Below are 13,752 nucleotides of genomic sequence, written 5' to 3'. Positions count from 1 at the left end.
AATGCAAATTGAGATCATAATGTGATATCAGTATACATCTATCAGAATGGCCAAAATAAAAACCAACACCAGATGCCAGTAAGAATGCTGAGAAACCAGATGACTCAAACATTGCTGGAGGCAATGTAAAATGGTACCACCAGTCTGGAAAACAGTTTGGCAATGTCTTATAAAGCTAAACATGCTACTACCATACCTCCCAGCAATTATTCTGTTGAGCATTTGTCCCAGAAAAATGAAAACTGTGTTCACACAAAAACCTGTATGTGAATGTTCACAGTGGCTTGATTCTATACCCAAAAACTGGAAATGACTCAGGTGTCCTTCAGCAGATAAGTAGTTAAACAGATTGTGCTACATCCATACTGTGGAGTACTATTCAGCAAAAAGAAGCAACAAACTTGATACACACCACAACTTGGATGGATCTTAAGAGCAGTATGCTGAGTGAAAAAAGCCTATCTATCTCAAAAGTTTATATACTGTATGGTTCCATTTCTATAACATTCTCAAAATGACCAAATTTTAGAGAAGGATAACAGATGAATGGTTGTCGGGACTTATGGATGGTGAAGGAGGAGGGATGGGAATGACTGTAAAGGAGGTAGAGGAGGGAAATCTTTGTGGTGATAAAATAGTTTCGTATCTTGATTGTGGTTGAGGTTACACGAATCTACAGTTAAGATTAAATGGCCTAGAATTATACACTTATACACACACAAATGAGTGCTTATAAAACTAGTGACATCTTAATAAGATCTGTGAATTGTACCAATGTCAATTTCCTGGCTTGGATATTGAACAGTAATTATGTAAGATGTTAACATGTGGGGAAACCTGGGGAAGGGTGTGTAGAACCTCTCTGCACTATTTTTTTTGCAACTTCCTGTTATTCTATAATTATTTTAAAAGTAAAAGGTAAGTACAAAAAAGGAATGAACTTCTATTGATACATGGACAAATCTGCATGAACCTCAAAGGCATTATGCTGAGTAAAAAAAAAAAAAAAAAAAAAAAAAAAAGCCTATCTTAAAAGATTACAGACTGTTTGATTGCATTTATATGGCATTCTCAAAAAGACAACACTACAGTGATGGAGAACAGATCAGTGCTTGCCGGGTGGTGGGGGAGAAAGGAAGATGTGATTGCAAAAGGATAGCACAAGGAGATTTGAGGGGTTATGGAAGTCCTCTCTGTCATGAATCTATACATATGTTTAAAATCAGATCTACACATGCACAAATGTCAATTTTACTGCAGATTAAAATTTAAAATAAAAGAGATAGGCAAGGCCGGGCACACCTGTAATCCCAGCACTTTGGGAGGCCGAGTCGGGCGGATCACGAGGTCAAGAGATTGAGACCATCCTGGCCAACATGGTGAACCCCATCTCTACTAAAAATACAAAAATTAGCTGGGCATGGTGGCACACACCTGTAGTCCCAGTTACTCGGGAGGCTGAGGCAGGAGAATCGCTTGAACCTGGGAGATTGCAGTGAGCCGAGATCGCGCCATTGTACGACAGCCTGGGCAACAAGAGCAAAACTCCATCTCAAAACAAAAAAAAAAAAAAAAAAGATAGGCAAGTAGTTTGTTTCTGATTTGTTTCTTCTTTCCTTCCTTCCTTTCATTCATCCATTCATTCAGCCATTTACTGAGCACCTACTGTGAGTGAGGCACTGTGCCAGACTTTGGAGATCAACCAAAAGTAAGACAGCCAGGCCCTGTCCTCAGGGAGCATTGTTTCTGTTTCAGAGAAGTGGCCAGTAGGGTTTGGAGCCCAGTGTTTCTACTTGGGGAAGTGTGGCAAGGGAAAGACTATGGAGGGACAAAGTGAGCAACTTTTCATTCCTAGAGCCCAGTCCGGTAGGATTTCAAATAATCACTTTTCCCTCAAAGACTCTTAGGCCTGAGATCAGAGGAAAGCCCCCAGTCCGTGTTTCACAGGTACTCACAAGAGAAAATGCTAGGAGGGTTGTGCCTTGCTAAGGGAAGAAAAAAAGTTGGGGGTGGGGAGCATGAGATTTGATGCAGTTAGCCAAGAATGAACTCTGAAAAGTGTTACGAGAGAGAGAGAGTGAGTGACTTAAAACAACCATTTGTTTAGCTCATGACTCTATAGATTGGCAATTGAGCTGAGTTCAGCTGGGTGGCTCTTCTGGTTCTGGCTGGATACACCCAGCGTCTGCAGTCAGCTGGCTGTCAAAGGCCTTGATCACATGTCCAGTAATTGGCTGGTGGTTGCCTGGGTGACAGGGGTCTCTGGGCCATTTGTTTCTCATCATCCAGCAAGGTATTCTGGTCTTGTTCCTTATGGCGAGGTCACAGAGTTCCCAAGAGCAGCAGAGAATAAGCCCCAAAATATAAGTGCTTTTTAAAAAATAGCTCCATTGGGGTGTAATTCACATACATTACCTGACTTTGAATTTTGTTTTCTCCCCTGTTTGCAGGGAATCTGAAGCATGTGGTCTAGTTGACAGAAAGAGATCAGGTTTCCAGAGCTGAGGAGTGGTGCCTATAATGAAGACAGCGTGTTTATGCAAGCAGTTTGTGGAATTTGTGACTGCAGGGGAAATTTGAAAGAAATTACTTCCTGAAAATTTCCAAGGGGCACCAAGTGGCAGCTGGCTTCCTGGGGTGAAGAGGCAGGCACCCCAGAGTCCTCAACTGGGCCTAGAGGAAGAGGGAGATATCCCACATTTAAAGTTCTTATTTAAAAAAACACACACAAATGAAGTTTTTAATCTTTGAAAATTATTTTTAAGCGAATTGGGGAGGGGAGTATTTTTATCATCTTAAATGAAACAGATCAGAAGCTGGATGAGAGCAGTCACCAGTTTGTAGGGCAGGAGGCAGCTGAGAGGCAGGGTTTGGGCCTCAGGACCATCCAGGTGGAGCCCTGGGAGAGAGGGTACTGATCAGCAGACTGGGAGGTGGGGAGAAGTCCACTGGTGTTGTTTTAGTGTTATGTATCTTTGTTTTTTTTAATAAAATCTTTGAAAACCTACCTCTTTGTCCCATTGTCTTCAGTGTAAAGCGCCACTGACAGCACACACAGTTCTGAACTTTTCTTCTCGCTGAAGTGTCAAGAATAACCCTGTTCCTTCCAATCTCTACTCTGGCCCAGCTTGAGAGTCTGACCTCACTGGGGAACTAGTGTGTCCCTAGCCCAAGTTCTTGGGACAGAAGGCCAAGCTCTGTGTTGCACTGGGGCTGTCCATGGTGGGGTAGGAATACTGGCACTGCAGACACGGAGAGGGGCTTATTGGCACCCTGGGGAGGAACTGTCCCTGTCCAGGGAGTGATTTAGGGATGTAAAAGGCGTGTTGGCATGTCAGATCCAAGAGGAGCACTTCCACGGATAGAAAGGATGCTTCCCAGTCGAGTGTAGACAATTGGCACATAATGAAAAGGGGAGGAAGTTGTAATGTGTGGTGTTACCGCAATCTCTGGGGAGTTGGCAACATGGAAAAATGGGGATGGGGGATAATGGGAGAGATGAGGAAGAGACAACTAAATGTCATGATATTGTAATTTTATTTACCAAATATTTACGAAGCTCCTTCTACTACTGGGACCGGGATGGCAGACAAACACACAGCCCCATCCATCCTGGCTGTCTAGGAATTCCCAGACAAGGCAAGGGAGGAGGAAAAGAAGCAGATCCCAACATGTTTCCAATTCTGTTACCAACATGAGCCCAGAGCTATGGGAGCACATTTCTACTTTTCAGTATTTTCCAAATTTTCTCTAGTGGTCATATTTTACTTTAATAATAGAAAAAAAATAAATACATAAACCAAAAAAAAAAAAAAACAATTGATCCGCGGGGAGTTGGGGGGTAGTTACAGATCAAAGTCAGTTCAAGACACCCACTGAGGAAGACTTTGTGCTCAGGCCCTGGGGCTGTTCTATTTGCCTGGAAGACCGATCAGTGGGGGCGGTGGCGGGGAGGGGGATGCGGGGGATGGGGACGCTCTTTAGATCAGTTGGCTTGAGGGTGGGGCAAATTTATCCCCACCGTAAGCCTGCCTGTCTTACCTTTAGGAAATTGCTGCCGACCCCGCCACCACCCACCCCTTGTGTCTGCAAGGGACCAGCCACAATAACTATAACAACAATGGCAAAGCAAGCATTGGCATATGCCCCATTTTACAGATCATTTTCACTTGTACGTCACTATCCACCCTGCTAGTGGGTATTATCATCCCCACTCTATAGATTAGAAAATTGAGGCTAAGAATGATGAAGTAACATGCCCCTTTTTAAGTGGCAGAGCCAGGAAGAAAAACCCGGCTGGAACGGCAAATTCCCTTACTTTTTCCACTGTCCCACACTAGTGCCACTAGAATATTTTTAAACTGTGACTTTGAAGTAAACAACTTTCTTACTGCTTCCAAAGCCCAAGCTGGACCAAGCCACATGCTACTTCTGGGCCCTCACCACACAGCAGCATTCATTCGATTGTGTGCTTTTCAGCAAGTTGCTTGACCTTTCTCGGTCTGTTTCCCTACCCATAAAATGGGGTGAATAATTCTTGCACCTCATGGGCTATTGTGAGTGGTTGATGAATTACCAAAGATGGAAGCACTTTGAAAAGCGTGTAAAGTATTCTGGACAGGAGGGCCTGCCTTGGAAATGGTCCAGGGAAGGCTCACCTCTGAGGAAAACCCAGTGCTTATAGGAAACCCACCAGCCCCCTCTGTCTCCAGGGCACTCACAAGGGCCAAAGAGACCAAGAGAGAAGTTTAGACTATGTCTCCAACTCAAGGGGTAAGAAAATAACCGCTTAAAAAAGAATATCGATATTGGATATGCATATATTTACACAAAACACCTTTGGGAAAATACACAAGAAACTGGGACACCTCAGTTGCCTCCGGGCAAGGGAACCAGATGGCAAGTGGCGGAGTGAGGGCGACCTGCACTCAGTTCCTTTTTGTACCTTTTGATTTTTGAACCATGTGAATGTATTACCTGGTCCCAAAAAAAATAATACATAACATTTTTTTTAAGTCAATGGAAAATTCCCACCAGTTTACCTTTGGGGAGGGTGGATCTGCCTCTGCTGCATTCAATGTTAGCTGTCACGGAGACAGCAGTAGTATATTTCCAATTACATATTTAAAAGACTCTTTCTAAGGCAGAAAGACTTCTTTATAAGAAAATCAAATATTGTCATTCAACGAAAAAAAAGGAAAAAGAGGAAGATGAGAAGGGAAAGAAGGAGGAAGAGAAAAGCAGAAGAATGAAAGAAAACAACCACGTAAACAAGTGTGTTTTGACATCTCTAAGCCCCTATACAGAAAGCTCCTGCAGCTCCTCCTTCTCTGCATTTGCCAGGGGCAGATCCCCAAACCTCCTGCTCAGTGCTGGGCCCAAAGCTGACCGGTAGTGCCTTGGCATGCAACATACACACTTCAGCCTCAGACTGCCTGGGTTTAAGCCTCTCCCTGTCACTTACTAGCTGTGTGACCTTGGCCAAGTAACTCCCTCTCTCTGAGCCTTAGTCTCCTTGTCTATCAAATGGCGACACTTACCTGTACCTACCACATGGGGGTGGTTGCGAGGGACCAAAGAGATAAAGCAGAAAAGCACGTAGTAGAGCGCATGTTACATATTAGTAGTAGAGCGCATGTTACATATTAGTAGTAGACACTGTTCTTGCCCTAAATGTGAACACACTGTGCGTAAGGAAACTTCCTGGGGTTCCCTGGCTTCAGGAATTAGGGAAATAGTATGCAAATTTGTGTGACTGTACATATGTACATTTTTCTGGGGCACAGAGCCATAGCTATTATCAGATTCTCAACACTCAAAGGAGTTTTGTGATTACAAAAAGGATGAGATCTACAGATGTAGAGGTAAAGACAGACATAAATAGAGCTGTCTAAGACAGGGGCCCCTCGCCTCATGATCTATGCACATGCTAGTCCTGCTTGGAATGCCCCGATCTTCCCTAGACTGGCTCCTTCTCCTCATTCAGTTGTCCGACTCAATTAAATACCCTAGGGCCGGGCCCAGAGGCTCACATCAGTAATCCCAACACTTTGAGAGGCCGACGTGGGAGTATTGCTTGAGCCCAGGAGTTCCATACTAGCCTGGCCAACATGGCAAAACCCCGTCTCTACTAAAAATACAAAAATGAGCTAGGCGTGGTGGCACATGCCTGTAGTGCCAACTACTCAGCAGGCTGAGGCAGGAGGATGCCTTGAGCCCTGGAGGTCGAGGCAGCAGTGAGCCATGATTGCACCACTGCACTCCAGCCTGGGCAACAGAGCGGGACCCTGTCTCAAATAATAATAATAATATGGCCGGGTGTGGTGGCTCATGCCTGTAATCCCAACACTTTGGGAGGCAGAGGTTGGCCATTCACCTGAGGTCAGGACTTCGAGACCAACCTGGCCAACATGGCGAAACCCCGTCTCTACTAAAAATACAAAAAAAGTAGCCAGACGTGGTGGCGCATGCTTGTAATCCCAGCTACTCAGGAAACTGAGGCAGGAAAATCGCTTGAACCCAAGAGATGGAGGTTGCAGTGAGCCAAGATTGTGTCACTGCACTCCAGCCTGGGTGACAGAGTGAGACTCTGTCTCAAAAAATTTTAAAAAAAGCCGGGTGTGGTGGCTAATGCCTGTAATCCCAGCACTTTGGGAGGCCGAGGCAAGTGGATCACCTGAGGTCAGGAGTTCGAGACCAGCCTGGCCAACATGGCGAAACCCCATCTCTACTAAAAATACAAAAATTAGCTGGGTGTGATGGCGCATGCCTGTAATCCCAGCTACTCAGGAGGCTGAGGAAGGAGAATTGCTTGAACCCGGGAGGTGGAGGTCACAGTGAGCCAAGATCTGCGCCACTGCACTCCAGCCTGCTCGACGGGAGCAAGACTCCATCTCAAAAAAATAAAATAAATAAGTTATAATAATAATACTGTGACCACCCTACCCTAACTAAAGTAGCCACCTTGCCCTGGCCATCCCCAGATACCATCTACCATTTATCATTCTCTCTCTATCTCTCTCTCTTCTTCTCCTCTCTGTTTTTTTTTTTTTTTTTTTTTTTGAGATGGAGTCTCGCTCTATCGCCCAGGCTGGAGTGCAGTGACACAGTCTCGGCTCACCGCAAGCTCCGCCTCCCCCAGGTTCACGCCATTCTCCTGCCTCAGCCTCCCGAGTAGCTGGGACTACAGGCGCCCGCCACCACGCCCGGCCATTTTTTTGTATTTTTAGTAGAGACGGGGTTTCACCGTGTTAGCCAGGATGGTCTCGATCTCCTGACCTCGTGATCCGCCCGCCTCGGCCTCCCAAAGTGCTGGGATTACAGGTGTGAGCCACTGCGCCTGGCCTCCTCTCTCTCTCTCTCTCAATACATACTTAGAGAATGGTAGAACTATGTAATAAGACAAAGCAATGCCTTATTCTGGGTTTATTAACACAGAGGAGGAGACAAGCAATCTAGACTGGGGCAACCATGATGGCTACAAGCAGGCGGTGACACTCAAGCTGAATCTTGGGCCAGGCATGGGAGGAGGCATTCCAGGCAAAGGGACTGGAATACATGAAGGCAAGAAGGCACAGGAAATTTAGGGAAGCAATAAGCAGCTTGGTGTTGCTGGAACACAGGATATTTGACGGTATCCAAGCAAACCAACTGTAAAAAGATGTTATTAAAACAATGAGGGAACATTGGACAGGTTATGGTAAGAAATTATTGATAATTTTGTTAAGTACAATAACAGCATGGTGGTTATATACACATATATTTTATATCCTCATCTTATAGAGAGATAAAGAGAAGTATTTACAGGTGAACTGTATCTGGATACTCCAGAGGAGGAAAATGTATGTGGAGGGTGGGGAGGGAGGGGGACATGGGTAAAACAAAATTTGAAAATGTTGATCACTGTTAAAGTGGATTGAATGAATATATGGGAGTTGATTATATAAGACAACAATCTCTGTCTCAATGGAGCTGGCATTATGCATGTATGACCATTTGACTTTTATGTAAATGAAATGAAACTGTTCTACAACCTGATTTTTCTTTCACTTAATTATATGCCATGGACAGCTTTCCATATCAATCTAGAAACAGCTACTTTATTCATCTTCCATTATAACATATACCAGACATACCAAAAAGGAAGGCACACCTGATGCTTGAAATGATCCTAGTATATGGATGCTTCCAAATTTGTTTAACCTGTCCCCTATTGCTCAACATTCAGAATTTTCTCATTTTCCTTACAAATAAAAACACTGCACAACAACAACCACTAGAGCTAATAAATGAATTCAGCAAAGTAGCAGGGTACAAGGTTAACAAACAAAAATCCATTGTGTTTCTATACATCAACAATGAATAATCCGAAAAGGAAATTTAAAAAATGGTTCTGGCCAGGTGCGGTGGCTCACGCCTATAATCCCAGCACTTTGGGAGGCCGAGGTGGGCAGATCACGGGGTCAGGAGATCGAGACCATCCTGGCTAACATGGTGAAACCGCGTCTCTACTAAAAATACAAAAAATTAGCCAGGCATGGTGGCACGCACCTGTAGTCCCAGCTACTCGGGAGGCTGAGGCAGGAGAATCACTTGAACCCAGGAGGCAGAGGTTGCAGTGAGCCAAGATCGCACCACTGCACTCCAGCCTGGGCAACAGAGTGAGACTCCATCTCAAAAAAAAAAAGAAAGAAAGAAAAAGAAAACAGTTATATTTACAATAACATCCAAAAGAATAAAATATTTAGGAATAAACTTAGCCAAGGAGGCAAAAAACGTGTACACTGAAACTATAAAATGTTGCTGACAGAAATTAAAGAAGGCACAGATAAACGGAAAAACGTGTTCATAGATTGAAAGACTTAATATTGTATGGTGTCAATACTACTCAAAATGATCTACAGATTGAATGCAATTCCTATGAAAATCCCAAAGACTTTTTTGCAGACATAGAAAAATCCATCCTGAAATTCATATGGCGTTTCCAGAGACCCCAAATAGTAAAAACATCTCGAAAAAGAAGAACAAAGTCGGAGGACTCATGATTCCCTATTTCAAAACTTACCACAAAGCTATAGTAATCAAAACATTGTGTTACTGGCATAAGTACAGACGTATAGGTACAATGGAACAGAATCAAAAGTACAGAAATACACCTATGGTCAATTGATTTTGGACAGAGATGCCAAGTCCATTCAATGGGGAAAAAGAAGTCTCTTTAACAAATGGTGCTGAGACAACTGGATTTCAACATGCAAAAGAATGAAGTTACCGGGGCGTGGTGGCATGCACCTGTAATCCCAGCTACTCGGGAGGCTGAGGCAGGAGAATCGCTTGAATCTGGGAGGTGGAGGTTGCAGTGAGCCAAGATCGTGCCACTGCATTCCAGCCTGGGCGACAGAGCAAGACTCCATCTCGGAAAAATAAAAAACAGAACGAAGTTGAAACTCTATCTCATACTATACACAAAAATGAGTTCAAAATAGATCAAAGACCTAAATGTACGAGATAAACTATGAAATGCTTAGAAGAAAACATGGGGGTAGATCATTACCTTGGATTTGGTAATGGATTCTTAGCTATGACACCAAAAGCACGAGCAACAAAAGGAGAAATAGATAAATTAGACTGCCAGGTGTGGTGGCTCACGCCTGTAATCTCAGCACTTTTGGTGGCTGAGGTGGACACATCACCAGAGGTCAGGAGTTCAAGACCAGCCTGTCCAACCTGGTGAGACCCCTGTCTCTACTAAAAATACAAAAAATTAGCCAGGCGTGGTAGTGCACGCCTGTAATCCCACCTACTCAGGAGGCTGAGTCAGGAAAATCGCTTGAACCTGGGAAGCAGAGGTTGTAGTGAGCCGAGATTGTGTCACTGCACTCCAGCCTGGGCAACAGAGTGAGACTCCATCTCAAAAAAAAATAGATAAATTAGACTTCATCAAAGTTAAAAACTTTTTTGCTGCAGCAAACATTATCAAGAAAGTGAAAGAGGCCAGCATTTCTGGATCCTCCCACAAGGTGGGAGGATCTCTTGAGTCCAGGATTTCAAGATCAGCCTGGTCAACATAGCGAGACCCTGTCTCTACAAAAAAATTAAAAAATAAAATTAGCCAGGCTTGGTGGCCTGCGCCTATAGTCCCAGCTACTCAGGAGGCTGAGGCAGGAGGATCACTTGAGCCCAGGAGGTCGAGGCTGTACTGAGCCATGATCACGCCACTGCACTCCAGAGCCTGGGCAACAGAGTAAGACACTGTCTCAAAAAAAAAAAGGCAAAGAACTTGATTAGACATTTCTGCAAAGAAGATATTCAAATGGGCAAGAAGCACACGAAAAGATGCTCAACATCATTAGTCATTTGGGAACTGCAAATCAAAACCGCAATCACTTGTCAGTTTATACCTATTTGGATCACTATAATCAAAGACAGAAAATAACAAGTGTTGATGAGCATGTACAAAAATTGGAATCCTTGTACCTTGGTGTGGGAATGTAAAATGGTGCAGCTGCAGTGGGAAACAGTTTCGTGGCTACTCAACAAGTGAAACATGGAATTACCATATGACCCAGCAATTATACTCCTAGCTATATATCCAAAAGAATTGAAAATAGGTATTCAAAGAAATATTTGTATATGAATGTTCATCACAGCACTATTCACAATAGCCAAAAGGTAGCGAAAGAAATGCCACAATAATTCTAATAAATGCCCATCAATGGATGAATGGATAAACCAATTGTGACATGTGCGTACAGGGGATATTATTCAGCCTTGAAAGGGAATGATGCACTGATACTTAATACAATACTTAGAAACATTACGCTAAGTGAAAGAAGCCAAACATAAAAGGTCACGTATTGTATGGTTCTATTTACATGAAACCCCCGGAATAAGCAAATTCATAAAGACAGCAGATTGGTTGTTACCAGGGCCTGGGCAGAGGGGAAAATTGGGAATAACTGCTTAAAGGGTACAGGTTTTGTTTTGGAGTAATGAAAATGTTTTGGAACCAGATAGCAATGGTGATTACACAACATTGTGAATGTACCAAATGCCACTGAATTTTCACTTCAAAATGGTTAATTTACTTTTTTATGGTTTAATTGATATCTAAAAGTTGTACATATTTTGGAGGTATGTGTGATATTTTGATAGCTGTATACAATGTGTAACGATCAAATTAGGGGAACTGGAACATCCATCACCTCAAACATTTATCTTTTCTTTGTATTGGGTAAAACTGTTAAATTTCCATTGTGTGCAATTCACCTCAAAAAAATTGCAACGAAGATCCTCTTACCTATACCCTTGCACGTTTGTTGCATTATTTCCTCATGATAAATTTGTAGAAGTGAAACTGCTGGATCAAAGGGCGTGTAACCTAAAACAAACAAAAGAGATTATAGGTTTTGATTCCCAGAGGTGTTGTCCCAATTCACAGTCCCACTAAAGCTGTGTGAATGTAGCTGCCCCCACACCCTCCCTACAACTTCATCTTTTCCCACCTAAGAAGTAAAACTATCTCATTGTTTGAATTTTCATTTTTTTTTTGTTTTATTAGTGAGATTGGGCATGTTTTAGATGCTTAATAGTAAGTTATTATTTAGTTACCTGTCTCTTTGACAACACTCACTGACTTTTCCCATCTCTTCAAGTCCAGCACTCATGACAGGCATGTAGTAGGACCTCAGTAAATGCTGGGAGGAATTAAAGGGAATAGCAGTGACTATGAGCCCGTTCTAATTTTCCCAGGGGCTCAGGCTAGCTCTAGACATACAGTGCAATCCTAACGTATCTTCCCCCAAAAGCTACCTAAATGCCTTTTGAAATTCCCTGTGGGGGCTGGGTGTGGTGGCTCAGGCCTGTAATGCCAGTACTTTGGGAGGCCGAGGCGGGCGGATCATTAGGTCAAGAGTTCGAGACCAGCCTGGCCAACACAGTGAAACCCCATCTCTACTAAAAATACAAAAAATTAGCTGGGCATGGTGGCAGGCACCTGTAATCCCAGCTACTCAGGAGGCTAAGGCAGGAGAGTGGTGTGAACCTGGGAGGCGGAGGCTACAGTGAGCCGAGATCACACCATTGCACTCCAGCTCAGGCGACAGTGCAAGACTCCATCTCAAAAACAAAACAACAACAACAAAAAATTCCCTGTTGGGAATCACACTGTGGGCAGCATGGAGGGCATGGGTTTACACAAGCTGAAGTGAAGGTAAAGGCAGAATAAGGGTGGGAATGATGAGTGAGCTGGGGATTGGTACTAATGTGCACATATGTATGTGAAAGGAGACAGGCTGAAGAGAAACCACAAAATCACAGCTGTAGACTGGTGGGGACAGTGGATGGGTACTGCCATTTCTTAGGCCTACTAATGCCGTGTATTCAGCACTTTTCATCTGCCCTTCCTCCCCTCCACACTGTGGCCATCCTTTCTGGGCCACTCCACTCCCAGGCTGGTGGGCACCGCTCACTACTCTGCAGCTTTCCTGCCAGACTGGAATGCTTCCTCCAAAGGCGCCCACCAGTTAGCCCCACAGCACGGTCCTGGGGTTACCAGAGACTTAAAAGGATAGCGGGTATAGTAGCTCATTCCTATAATCCCAGCACTTTGGGAGACCGACACAGGAGAATTGTTTGAGCCCAGGAATTCAAGACCAGCCCGGGCAACATAGCAAGACCCATCTCCACAAAAAAAAAAATTAAAATATATTAGCCAGGTATGGTAGCACAAGCTTGTAGTCCCAGCTACTCGAGAGGCTGAGGTGGGAGAATCCTTTTGCCCAGGAGGTCAGGCTGTGGTGAGCTGTGATCACACCACTGCACTCCAGCCTGGGCGATGGAGCGAGACCCTGACTCAAAAAACAAAATCCCTGCTCTCATGGACTGTTTACTCTAGTTGGAGAGACAGAGAATAAATACAATATGACAAGCAGTGGTAAGTACTATGGAGAAAATCAAACAAGATAAAAGTTGAGTGGGACAGGGCTATTTTAGAAACGGTGCCCAGGGAAGGCCCATTTGAGGAGGTGACAGTGAGCAAAAACCTGAACAGCTAGCCAGGTGGCCATCAGGGAGAGAGTGTCCCAGCCAGAGGCAACAGCAAATGCAAAGAGCCTGAGACAGGAACTGCCTTGTCATATCCAAGAAATGGCGAGGCCAATGTGCATGAAGCTGAGGGAATGAGGGTGGAGTAGGAGAAAATGAGTGTAGAGAAGCAGGAAGGATCAGGTGACATGGGCCACTGTAAGAACTTTGGCTTTTACCCTGTATGGGATGGAAAGCCATTCGAGGTTCCTGAGCAGAGGGGACACGACCCCTCTGGCTGCTGTGTGAAGAATAGGGGCCACAGGCTAGAGAGCTGGTCAGAGGGTGACTACAGGGAAGAGATGACAGTGACTCAGCCCAGGGTGGTGGCTATAGAAGTGGTGAGGAGTGGTTTGGATTTTGGCTGCATTTAAAAAAATTTTTTTAGAGACAGGGTCTCGCTCTGTCACCCAGGCTGGGGTGCAGTGGTGTGATCATAGCTCACTATAACCTTGAACTCTTGGGCTCAAGTGTTTCTTTTTCCTCAGCCCCTTGAGTAGCTAGGACTACAGGCAAGAGCCACTGTGCCTTGCTGATTCTTTTATTTTTATTTTTTACAACCCGGATCTTGCTACATTGCCCAGGCTGGTCTCCAACTCCTGGCCTTGAGCAATCCTCCTGCCTCAGCCTCCCTAAGTATTAGGATTACAGAAGTAAGCCACTGCACCT

At 44.3% G+C, this 13,752-nt stretch overlaps 1 protein-coding gene across 3 annotated transcripts in view; it reads left to right on the top strand.

The window, feature by feature from the left end:
• Positions 1-3,007, top strand: part of HDAC8 (histone deacetylase 8) — a 245,599-nt gene extending 242,592 nt beyond the window's left edge. For 2 of the 3 annotated variants that reach the window (XM_002831802.3, XM_009234984.3), the window contains one exon: positions 2,451-3,007. In XM_002831802.3, coding sequence (XP_002831848.1) covers positions 2,451-2,473 — 23 coding nt within the window. In that variant the 3' untranslated portion in view covers positions 2,474-3,007. Of the gene's footprint in view, positions 1-1,755; positions 2,430-2,450 lie in introns of those variants that run through there. The other variant, XM_054544714.2, reaches the window with a different exon arrangement.
• The last annotated feature ends 10,745 nt before the right edge of the window (positions 3,008-13,752 follow it).

The sequence above is a fragment of the Pongo abelii genome, chromosome X (assembly GCF_028885655.2).
Source record: "Pongo abelii isolate AG06213 chromosome X, NHGRI_mPonAbe1-v2.0_pri, whole genome shotgun sequence".
In the NCBI taxonomy this organism is placed as follows: domain Eukaryota; kingdom Metazoa; phylum Chordata; class Mammalia; order Primates; family Hominidae; genus Pongo; species Pongo abelii.
The sequence above is the reverse complement of the archived record's forward strand: the minus strand, read 5'-3'. Positions and strand labels throughout refer to the sequence as shown.